General features: G+C 42.4%; 1 protein-coding gene across 1 annotated transcript; it reads right to left on the reverse strand.

Annotated features, from left to right (window-relative positions):
* Window positions 1-7872: 7872 nt before the first annotated feature.
* On the reverse strand, window positions 7873-12520 carry LOC148115980 (vomeronasal type-2 receptor 26-like). Its single transcript, XM_087885339.1, has 4 exons — window positions 12290-12520; window positions 10619-10861; window positions 9977-10103; window positions 7873-8927 (listed from the first exon to the last, which is right to left on the reverse strand). Exons 1-4 carry the CDS (start codon window positions 12518-12520, stop codon window positions 8032-8034), a joined length of 1497 nt encoding a protein of 498 aa, XP_087741465.1. The 3' UTR covers window positions 7873-8031.
* Between the last annotated feature and the right edge of the window lie 326 nt (window positions 12521-12846).

A 12846-nucleotide genomic window follows, 5' to 3' on the forward strand; every position in this document is an offset into this window, starting at 1 on the left:
GAGGGTCTCCCCAGGGTGCCGTCAGCCAGGCAATGTCGGCTGGCAACCCCCAGGGGGAGAGCCTTCTCTGTGGCAGCTCCTGCCCTCTGGAACGATTTGCCCCCGGAGGTACGAAGGATTGGTGGCCTTATTTACAGATCCAAACAAAATATAAAAAAGACTTAGAATTATATGGATTTCAAAATAAACAACAAGAAATGGATAAAATATTAACAGGGACAGATGAAAAGATAATTACCAAAACATGTAACTCCTCAAATTTAAAATGGAAGAGAAAACGGTGAAGGAAACAATGATAATTTGGATGAAAAATTTTGGATACAACATAGAATTGGAGTACTGGGAAAAAATATGGGGAACAAATTATAAAATGACATTGTCGGCTGCCTATAAAGAAAATATTTATAAAATGTTCTGTAGGTGGCATTTACCCCCGGCGAGATTGGCCAAGATGTCTCCAAACAATCCACCGCACTGTTGGAAATGTAACCATTCACAAGGGACATACTACCACATGTGGTGGACATGTCCCAAAGCAAGAGACTACTGGTTAAAAATAAAAAAATGGTTGGAGGAAATGATTGGGGAAAAAATTGATATGAAACCTGAATTATTTTTGTTAGGGATTATAAAAGAAAAAAATGAGTAAAGAAATTTAACACCTCATACTCCACATAATTACAGCTGTCAGAATTTCATTTGCCCAAAACTGGAAACAACAACATGCTCCAACAAACATGATGATTATAAAAAAGGTGCTGGAGTGTGCAGAATCAGATAAGCTAACAATGGAACTTAAGGACAGAGAGGAAACAATTTATTATGAAACATGGAACAGATGGTATGATTGGCTGGAAAAGGAATCTAAAATTAATGGATAATGTATAGCAAAAGAGAAGATATTATAATGGAATGTTATATTTAATGTGTAGTAGGTATGTGTATAAAATGTATTGATTATATGAATAAGTATGTAACAAACAAAATGTATATGTATATAGTTGGCTGAAAGATAAATAGGATATTACTAAAAATGCCGGTATTGGAAAGCTGTATATATGTAACTAAGATTTAAAGATGTCAACGTTGAATAAAAACAATTCAGAAATTGGGCCATGCAAACAAGTGAAGCCCCATCTGTGGGATGCAGGCATCCCACAAAACCCCTCTGGTCCTCAGAAAAACCTCTCTCCATAGAACTGGTCCCTGGTGCCCAAAAGGTTGGGGAGCATTGATTTAGATAATAAACCAGGGGTGAAATCCAGCAGGTTCTGACAGGTTCTGGAGAACCGGTAGCGGAAATTTTGAGCAGTTTGGAAAACCGGCAACTATCACCTCTGGCTGGCCCCGGAGTGGGGTGGGAATGGGGATTTTGCAATATCATTCCCCTGGAATGGGGAGGGAATGGGGATTTTGCAGTATCCTTCCCCTGCCATGCCCACCAAGCCACACCACACCCACCAAGCCACCTCCACAGAACCGGTAGTAAAAAAGTTTGGATTTCACCACTGTAACAAACTTTTATTTATTTATTAATTATTTATTAATTCAATTTGTATGCCGGCCCTCTCCGAAGACTCAGGACGGCTTCTATTTTAAAGATAGAAATAGAGAAGATATTCAGATATAATATATGCAGATATTGTTAGAATTGTACCTTTCTTGCATTGTTGGACAAAGTTTATTCTTGCTGCATTGAGCAGGTATCTTAGTAAATTATGATATTCCTTGATGATTTCTAGGCTTATACTTAGTAAAAAAAAATGTGGTTTCATTTTAAATTTAATTTCCAAACTTTTCTGCATTATGATATTTATTTGTTTGTTTGTTTGTTTGTTTGTTTGTTTGTTTGTTTGTCAGATTTATATGCCGCCCTTCTCCCGTAGGACTCGGGGCGGCTCACAACAATAAACAACCCGACAATAGATAAAGATTAAATAATATTAAAAACCAATTTAAAATCCCCAAATCCCCAAGTTAAAATCCACGGCAGATCAGGAAAGTTGCTGAAAGAGCCATGTCTTTAGGTTGGCGCGGAAGGTGTGGAGGTCGGGGGCTGTCCGGAGCCCAGTGGGCAACCCATTCCAGAGGGTCGGTGTGACCACAGACAACGCCCTCATCCTGGGGACTGCCAGCTGACACTGTCTGGCTGAGGGGACCCGGAGGAGGGCAGCCCTATGTGACCGCACTGGGTGGTGGGAGGCCGGTAGGAGGTGATCCTGCAAATATCCCGGGTCCATGCCATGAAGGGCTTTATAGGTGAGTACCAGCACCTTGAAGCAGATCCGGAGGACCACCGGCAAACAGTGCAGCTCGCGCAATACTGGTGTTATATGGGAGTAACGGGACGTACCTGTAACTACTTGCGTGGCCACATTCTGGACCAGTTGGAGCCTCCGGGTGCACCCCAAGGGCAGCCCCATGTAGAGGGCATTGCAGTAATCCAACTGAGAGATAATGAGAGTATGAGTGACTGTACGGAGGGCGTCCCTGTCTAGAAAAGGGCGTAACTGGCGCACCAGGTGAACCTGTGCAAATGGCCTCCATGTCACAGCCGTTAGATGGTCCACTAAAGACAGCCGTGAATCAAGGAGGACACCAAGATTATGAACACTTTCTGAGGGAGCAAGACATTCCCCTCCCATCAACAGTGATGGGACGCCAGCATCCACAGCCACTCTGTCTTGGAGGGGTTGAGGCTGAGCCTGTTCCTACCCATCCAGACCCATACCACCTCCAGGCACTTAGACATCACAGAACACACACAGGCATACAAACATGCTTCCAGCATTTGTTTTGTTAAAGGTAAAGGTAAAGGTTCCCCTCGCACATATGTGCTAGTCATTCCCGACTCTAGGGGGTAGTGCTCATCTCCGTTTCCAAGCCGAAGAGCCAGCGCTGTCCGAAGACGTCTCTGTGGTCATGTGGCTAGCATGACTAAACACCAAAGGTGCATGGAACATTGTTACCTTCCCACCAAAGGTTTTCCCTATTTTTCTACTTGCATTTTTCACATGCTTTTGAACTGCTAGGTTGGCAGAAGCTGGGACAAGTAACAGGAGCTCACCCCATTACATGGCACTAGGGATTCGAACTGCGGAACTGCCAACCTTTCGATCGACAAGCTCAGGGTCCTAGCCACTGAGCCACCGTGTCCCTATTTTTTTGTTTTGTTACATGTCCACTATTTTTGAGCTAGGTGGGTGATTGAAAAATGTGAAAAATAAAAAAAAAATACGTGGCAAACTGACTTTCTGTTTAAGTTGTAGTTTGAGGTAAATGCAGGGGTGAAATGCTCCCGGTTCGGACTGGATCACCTGATCCAGTAGCGATGGAGGCGGGTGGTTTGGAGAACTGGTAGCAAAAATCCCTGCCCCCCCCATGCCCAGCTGAGCCGCACAATCATCAGAGGCTTTTTCTTTTAATTTTTAAAAGCATTTTTTCTACAACCTCTTCGGCCGAAAAAATGCTTTTAAAAGTAAAAAAAAAAAGCCTCTGATGATCGTGCAGCTCAGCTGGGATCATTAAAGGGATTGTCAGCTGATGATCCCAGCTGAGTTGCCTGATCGGCAGAGGTTTTTTTCTTTTAAAGGCCTCTGACAATCCAAGCTGAGTTGCCTAATTGGCAGAGGCTTTTAAAAGAAAAAAAGCCTCTGCCGATCAGGCAACTCAGCTGGGATCATCAGACCTTTTTGAAAGTATTTTTTTTACAACCTCTTCGCCGTTGTAGAAAAAATGGTTTTAAAAGAAAAAAAAATTGGCCACGCCCACCCAGTCACATTACACTCCCCCTCCCCCACCAAGCTATGCCCACAGAACTAGTAGTAACAAATTTTAGATTTCACCACTGGATATATGTTATGTATTTGATCTATCATTCTTCCCATTGACTTATTTTGACTATTTCTTTGAAAGTCTGCATCCATTTTATCATACATTTTTTAAAAAAAATTGTTCTGACTGTTGTATCTGAGTAAGAGTTTATATGTGTGTCCTAATATAATTGGTTTTGTCTAAGTGTTTCGAATTTCTTCATCTTAACGTTCAGGAAAGTGGGTGATACACATCTTGTATCGTCTGATTTTCAGTGATCTAGTGTTTGGGTATATGCCAGGTGAACATCTGGGTTAGCCGAAGTGAAAAATTTTGAGAAAATATCAAATGAGATCATCCCTGTAACAGTTGAATCTTTCCATAGTAAAAGTAATATTTCAACTGATTGGGAGAACATGACAATGTTGGTTCAACAACTTCTTCACCTTCTTCCTATCTAGGACTGAACGTGATGCATCTGTTTCCTGTCTAGGGGTCTAAATTATGATTTTAATTCTCAGGAAGCAAAACAAAAATCTTTAAAGTCTTTTTAGTTCCTTTAAAAGTGGGCTCTTGGTAGCCAGGCCTACTATGGGGGCCTGTCAGTCTATTTATATCATTTGGAAAGGATATCTTGCTGTAGACCCGTGATGGCTAACCTTTCTGTCATCGCATGCCAGGAGCAAGGGGGGATTTGTGTGCGCGCATGCCCACACCCATAATTCTATGCGCCCTGCCCCCTGGCATGTGTGCGCAACCCCCACCCACTCCCCCTGCTCCTGGCACGGCGTGGCATGGTAGGCCTGTTTTTTGCTGTCCCCAGCTTCCAGAGCCTTTCTAGGAGTCTGGGTAGGGCAAAAATGGCCTCCCCACCACCACCAAATGGGCCGTTTCTGGCCTCTGGAGGGCCTCCAGGGTGGGGGAGGCCATTTTTGCCCTCCCCAAATTCCTAGAAAGGCTCTGGAGGCTGGGGAGAGAGAAAAATGGGTATTCCCTCCCCCCCGCCCCGAAGTCCTTCAGAGGCAGGAAACAGCCTGTTTCCCTACTTCTGGTGGGCCCAGAAGGCCTGAAAATCAGCTGTCTAGTGCATGTATGTGCACTGGAGCTGAGCTCATGTGCCCACCAATATGGCTATGTGTGCCACCTGTGGCACGCATGCCATAGGTTTGCCATCACAGCTCTAGACAGTCAGGAGTAATGTGGCTTAGTCTTCTTCCTTTGTTGTGGACTAAACAAAATACAGAATTGAGAACTATCTCCTTTCCTTCTGTATTGATTCATTTACCTGCGCAATTTTGCTTAAACCTCTGGTTAATGCTTCTGCTCCTTCATGACCTTGGTTATGTAGTTTTTCTGCTTGGGCTGATATGGGGAGAGGGGCTCAGTGCTATCAGCTTGTATATTTGTGTCCTGCCTCGCCCCTAGCACTCTCCCCACTCTGTGATGATATTAACCTACATTTGCACCTACAGTGGAACAATTTGCCTTCAGAAGATGTGGGTGCTCCATCACTGGAGGTTTTTAAGAAGAGATTGGACAACCATTGGACTGAAATGGTAGAGGGTTTGCTGCTTGAGAAGAGGGTTGGACCAGAAGACTCCCAAGGTCCCTTCCAACTTTGCTATTCTATTATCACAATAAAATTGGAAGCCCACATTAAAACTGGGGATATCTTTAAGATCCTCAATAGCTTTTTTCTGCTATTGTGAAAAACAAGTTGAATACTCTATGGTGAGAGACAGGAAAAAGACACCTGAATTTTTAAGAGGAACATTGGATTCTGCAGAAGTTGCATGCACCAGGATGGAAAGGATAATGGAGAAAAGGGGCAAGACATGCCCATGACTGAGAAGGACTTATACTTCATGGGGTACATGCACAGTGACATCATGTTGTATCTAGCCACTCATCTCTTTGACTCTTTGATTCCTCTTGTTGAGTTAAAACTCCATGTGTATATCCCTCCTCTTTGTTTGACTCCCCAAACAAGGGAAAATTCTTGTATAATAATTTAACTTGAGTCTAACCAAACTGTAATTTATTCTGATTAACTTTGTAGCCTTCTTCATGTAGGAATCACAATCAAGTTCAAGTGACTTTCTTACAAGCATCTTCTTCAACTGCGAATACAACATGATCAGCCTATTTTTTTATTTTTATTTTTTTAATTTGATTTATATGCCACCCTTCTCTGGAGACTCAGGGTGGCTTACAATGCATTAAGCAATAGCCTTCATACTTTTGTATATTTTTACAAAGTCATCTTATTGCCCCCACAAACTGGGTCCTCAACCTACCTTAGAAAGGATGGAAGGCTGAGTCAACCTTGAGCCTGGCAAGATTCGAACTTACTAATTGCAGACAGCTGGAGTTAAATTACAATGCATTAGTCTGCTGAGCTATCCAGGCTCCTGTTGTATCATAGTAGCAACAGCAATAGCACTTAGACTTATATATTGTTTTACACTGCTTTTACAGCCCTCTCTAAGCGGTTTACAGAGTCAGCCTCTTGCCCCCAACAATCTGGATCCTCATTTTACCCACCCTGGAAGGATGGAAGGCTGAGTCAACCTTGAGCCTGGTGACAATTGAACTGCCAAATTGCAGGCAGCTGGCAGTCAGCAGAAGTAACCTGCAGTACCGCACTCTAACCACTGTGCCACCGAGGCTCCAAGTAGCCTGCTCTGCCGAAGGGATTAGAAAAGGACAAGCAGATTTTTTTTTGTAAGAGTCATTGAAAACCAGGCAGGGCTTAAAGCCAAGCCTTGTGGAGCATGCAGATACGTGTATTGAAGGACCCTGAAAATAAAAACTACTGGATACTAAATGTCTTCAGGTAGTGGGAGGGGAAAAAATGGAATTTGCCAATTCCACAATGTGATTCTTCTTCTTCTTCTTCTTCTTCTTCTTCTTCTTCTTCTTCTTCTTCTTCTTCTTCTTCTTCTTCTTCTTCTTCTTCTTCTTCTTCTTCTTCTTCTTCTTCTTTTGCTTTCCTCATGTACAGAGTTAATTTTTCAGTTTGTTCAGCAAAAAGAAAAAGAAAAAAACCCAGCACCTTTGTCCCTCTTCATGAGCTTTCATTTTAACTCCCCAAACTCTTTCCTGGGTATTCTCAGATAAGGACTTGATGATAATCAGTCCAAGCTCTCCAACGGAATTAGCATTAGTTTGAGTTGGCAGCTACCCTACAATAGAGCCTGTTTTATTTGGGTTGCAATTCTCTTTATGCTGGAAAGAGTTTGAAATTCACTTAAATAAAGAACTTTCCTCCTCCCATATCAGGACCACTTAATTTTTTTGAGACTACATTTATCTAATTAAAAAGCTAATGTAATGGGGTTTAATGATCAATGTAGTCTACCTTTAAATATTCAAGAAGTGAAAAAAGCAATAAAATAAATTAAATTAAGATACGCACTGGACCAGTGGTGGGTGTCAAAATTTTTACTCCTGGTTCTGTGGGTGTGGCTTGGTGGGCATGGTGTGACTTGGTGGGCGTGGGAGGGGAAGGATACTATAAAATCTCCATTCCCACCCCACTCCAGGGGAAGGTTTCTGTAAAATCTCCATTTCGTCCCGATCAGCTGGGACTTGGGAGGCAGAGAATAGATGGGGGTGGGGCAAATCAGAATTTTTACTACCGTTTCTCCGAACTACTCCAAATTTCCGCTACTGGTTTTCCAGAACTGGTCAGAACCTGCTGAAACCCACCTCTGCACCGGATCCAGTTGGACTGATAACTCAATATTAAAAAGACTTCGCGGAAGAATAGTTAGAAGCATTGAGAAATGTGATGAATAAAATTAAAGGAGGAGGAGGAGGAGGAGGAGGAGGAGGAGGAGGAGGAGGAGGAGGAGAAAAAGAAGAAGAATCTTTTTGGATGAGGGAAGTTTGTAGTGGCAGTTCATGCTGGCGGTATATGCATGAATGAATGAATGAATGAATGAATGAATGAATGAATGAATGAATGAATGAATGAATAACCCTCCCTGGTTTGGAGAGAGACAGATTCCTAGTAGTTTTCTAAATACTTTAAAAAGGGAAAGAAGACAAAATATATTTATTAAATGTGGTGTTTTTATTATGATGTACAACAAAACAGAACAAAAACAAGTTTCTTGGTATATGTGCTCTTTTTAAGGAACATTAAGGTAACAAATACTATTTTTAAAATAATTATCCCACATTTTGGGAAAAAGATTTAAATTTTAATTTCTGTTATTTTGACAACAAATTTTCCTTTATATTCAGATCAGATCTTAAGAAAATAATGTAACATTTCGGAACAAAAATGAAGCCCAACAGGCTGGCACTGGAGGCCAAGATGGAGAAGATCTGCACTGCAACCATGTACTTCCCCTTGGTGCTCAAATAGGTGGGTACAAAAGATATCCAGACGCTGCAGAAGACCAGCATGCTGAAGGTGATCAGCTTGGCTTCGTTGAAAGCTCCAGGTAAATTCCTGGCCAAGAAAGCCACTGTGAAGCAGATGATAGCTAGGAAACCCATGTAGCCAAGGGCAAGGTAGAACATGGCAACGGAGCCTTGATTACATTGAAGGATGATTTCCTCAGATTGTGAATACATGTCTGACTCAGGAAATGAGGGAGAGGTGGCCAACCAGATGCTGCAGAGGACAACTTGGACACCAGAACAAGAAAGGATGATAGAATTGGCCAAGGTCTTCCCTAACCATCTCTGTAAATTATTCCCTGGTTTTGTGGCAAAGAATGCTAATACCACAGTGACTGTTTTGGCCAAGACTGTAGAAATGGCAACTGTGAAGATGTTGCTAAAGGCTGTTTGTTGGAGAAGGCACATGGCTCTCCTTGGCTGGCCAATGAATAGAAAAGAGGTCAAGAAGGAAAGCTGGAGGGAGATGAGGAGGATGTAGGAAAGGTCCCGATTGTTGGCTTTGACTATGGGAGTTTCTTGGAATTTAATGAAGATTCCCAAGACAAAACCTGTTACTAAAGAGAGGAACAAGGCAAGTGAAGCTAGGACGATCCCCAAATTTTCTTGATAGGATAGGAATGTTTCAGTCTTAGGTATACAGTCATCTCGGTTGATATTTGGATACTGATATGCTGGACATTTGGTGCATTTTTCAGCATCTGAAAAGAGCAAGATCAATATCTCTCATAAACTAGGTTCTTCCATCATCTGCATAGTTGGAGTGAAACTGGTGATGGGGTGCATGAATATGTTCAGAAATTTAAGTAATATTAAACAAAAGGACAAGTTCAAAAAGCAACTGAGATTCTCTGCCACACATTCCCAGGACGAGATCTGGCTGCCTTTAATGGAATCTCAGTGAGATTCCATGAAGCATGTGTTAGACATGCAATCCAAAGCACCCCACAGTCCTCTCATCAATGACCCATGTAGAGACTGGGTCTGCTGGTACTGGATTAGGGGAATCACAGGAAGGAATTCTCAAGCCTATAATTGATTGGGGTGTGGGATTGTTTGTATCTTTGGGCATTCTGACATGCATTCAGCTTGACAAAGTTGGCAGCTGAAGGGGGGGTGGAGTCTTCATTCAAAACAGCATTCCTAACTGATGAGTAACCACATTCTAACATCTGGATGATCAGAGAAGGGGGAGGAGAGATATAGCCGACCAACCAGCTCCCACCTTGGTTGGACAATGGGACAGTGGTTTTGGAAACTTGAGAAACTGAAACTTATATTAGGGTGAAAAGCCCAGGAACTTTAGTACTGGCTTTTCACCAGTAGTGTCAAGACGACGTATCTAAATAAATTTGTTCTTTGAGGAGAAGTAATGCCTTGGAGTTTGATTGGTGATGGATGCATTACATGGAGCCTGACATGAATAAGATGTTGAAATCAAGGTCGCAATGGCCCCTGCAAATATGAATGCCCCACTTCATCTGGACCAAGGAAATGGTCAGTTTTTATTTCTGGAGAGCACTTATCTGGTTGGTCTTTTCCATTGTTTCTTTTTCCTCCCAGCCATGTCAAGGAAGGAAGAACTAATGGCTTCTCTCTTCTGAATAGGGATGAAAAGACAAGGCTCATTTTTATAGTTTTTGAAGTGACTCCAGTTAGAAGGAGAAAATCTTTGTCACTCTTTAGTTAAAAATGCCTGAATGTCTATGGTCATCCTGAAAGTCTTCCCCTTTCCTCTGGAGTCACCCACCTTCAATGGTGGAGATGGTTCCTTCTGCACAAGAATGGCAGTCATAGCAGCAAATGGGCCTCCCTTCCTGAGCTACTTTCATGAATCCAGGACGACAGCTTTCCACACATATAGAAGGAGGAAAGGGCTGAGGAGAGAAAAGAAAATAAAACTCTGGATTGTGAGATGGGTGGCATATATAATATACCCAGAAAATTAACTTATTTTCAGAAAAATGGCAGAAGGTTTAGTCCAAGATGTAGCTTTGACTAATTAGATCTAAAAGATTGAAGTGCACACTCCTCCTCTGTTTCTCATTCCTTTTAGTGTTTCACACATATTACAAATTTAGACTTTCAATTTAAACGTAGATATTTAATTGCTCAAGGATATATTGCCTGCATACTTTGCTTTGGCTAGGTAAACCACGTTGTTTGAATGACTCCCTCATTCTATCTTTCTTTCCATAGACTCAGTGAATGGTTTGTATGAAAATTGAAAATTATTATTCCTGGCCACCTGAATAGCCAATAAAGGCGTTTTCACTCTTGAGAGTCTTATCAGCTGATGTGATAACTCAAAGGCATTGAAAGCAATTCTCCACCGATGGAGAATTCAAGTGTATTCCTGTTATAGCCACCTTCAGTGGAATAAAATAAATACCAGTATTACTCGCACCTTGTTCAGCAGTTCCACCTGTGCGATATTCTTCTGGTCAATGGAAAATTTAAAATCCTGGGATTCCCGTTTTTCTACGCTCCCAGATTTCACTCTCTTGACAGATTTATTTGGGAAAACAATCCAGCTCACAATATCCAGGTCAGGTGTAAGATCTCCTTTCTCATCCAAATATACCCCTTCTATGGAATTATTATAAAACTGAGAGCTTTGAAGGAAGGGGTGAAGCTGGAAAGAACATAAGGTAAATAAAAGTTTAGTAGGGACATCAGAGGTTTGTGTTGTTGTTTTTTTTAAAAGACCCCTTTGTCTATGCAGGGAGAGTTCTGAACATTTCTGTCTCTCTGCTCAAAAAGACAGGTTTTATTGTCAGAGTCAAACTTGGGTAGAAGAATATTAATAAGCAGGGGAATAATAACAGCTGCTAACTTAATATTTAAATATCTAGATCAGGATAATTTTTGGCAAAAAAAAAAAAAACTGGCTACGTAGCTAACTTTGAGCACACAATAGACACAAACTTAAGGTAAACCGCTCCAAACTCGATTGCAGGAAATATGACTTCAGCAACAGAGTGGTCAATGCCTGGAATGCTCTACCTGGCTCCTTTGTTACTTCCTCAAAACCCCACAGCTTCAACCTTAAACTGTCTACTGTTGATCTCACCCCATTCCTAAGAGGTCTGTAAGGGGCGTGCATAAGAGCACCAGCGTGCCTACCGTCCCTGTCCTTATGTTTTCTTTCATTCGCATCCTTTTCATGTATTTATAATTATGGTTACACTTGTATCCGTCATAAAATACATGCTTGACAAAATAAAATAAATAAAATAAAATAAATAAAAATAAAATAATGATGGTAAAGGACAAAAGTTAGGAATGTGGTCATTCATGGTCCCACTGCTTTATTAGAGCAATAGAAATATACAACTCCTCTAAAGACAAACAAGTATTTTTTAAAACAAAATCATGTTTAATTAATCTAAAAACAGATGCCTGAAGTTTCATCCAGTCAGATTTTCCTTTAAATTGAAGGTTGTTGTTAGATTTTTCTCTTGTGTTGTATCCTTAATTGCCCAAGTAAAGAAGGGCCTTCAGTGGTGAAGATCAGTGACGTCACACTGCAAGCATCATCACTGAAAGATATTGGTTGATATTATTCTTCTTGCTACCATTTGATGGCTTGTTGTTCATGCCAACTTCATCAGTTTGGGGGGAAAAAAAGAATGGCTGAACTATGAGGGATCTCATGAAGAACGATGGTTCATTGAGGGCGCTTCCAAGAAAAGGTCAGCATGCAAGGATGCAATCAAATTAAGTCTTTATTTAGAAGTAAAAGTAGAGTAAAATAAGTTCCCAGGCATCGAGGCATCCATGCCTGGATTGAGCCCATGGATCAGTCCCATAGGAAGGTAGAACAAGAGCAGAGAAAGGCAGGGAGCAGCCCCTGTGCAGGGGTTCTTATAGAGGTCCCTGGCCCCTCCCTTACAAGGTGTGTGAGGGGGCCACAGGGTCATTACCTTTCCCCAATGGGACTGCAGGGTCTGGAGCCCCTTGACTCACCAGTGGGATCAAAGATGCCTCTTTGCTCCCATCTGGTGGCCTTTGAAGAGACTGCCATGGCTGGCACAAAACACCTAACAATTCCCCTTCTTGCCAGCCAATGACAGGGGCTGGTGAATATGTCAGAGAAAGTCTTTGGGGTGACCACGACGCTGTTGACAGATGCGACATGTCCAATGTTGATTCTCTTTGGTGGGACCCCCTTGTTGGACTGCTTTGACCTTCTGACCTTCTGCCACTCACCACCCTTTTTCTCTGTGGGTTCCTCGCTGACTGGCTGTTCACGACCGGGATGTGGAGGCCCTCGGTCCCAGGCGTTGGGCATCATGGGCCTCTGAAGCATCACTGGAGGTGAAGAGTCAGGTGAAGATGGCGTGTCTTCCCCCTAAGGACTGGATGGCTCATTCTCCTCATCTGGACCAGGTAGGCTGACCTTTTCATCCTGTTCCTTGCTCTCATCGGTGGCAGGGTCTGTGGTTGTCTCAGACGGTGTCATGGTTGGTGCAGCTTTGCTGGGCTGGTTAATGTATGGACCCAGATCATTTGAGTGGATCTGGGTCCAATTGGAGTCCTCTTCGAAGGAGGCAGATTGGGAGGTCACAGTCCTGCCCCCTTCTCCCAGGAATCGGTAGGCCTTGAAGCCAGGGGCAT

The sequence above is a fragment of the Pantherophis guttatus genome, chromosome 2 (genome assembly GCF_059756535.1).
Source record: "Pantherophis guttatus breed Tessera chromosome 2, ASM5975653v1, whole genome shotgun sequence".
Lineage (NCBI taxonomy): Eukaryota > Metazoa > Chordata > Lepidosauria > Squamata > Colubridae > Pantherophis > Pantherophis guttatus.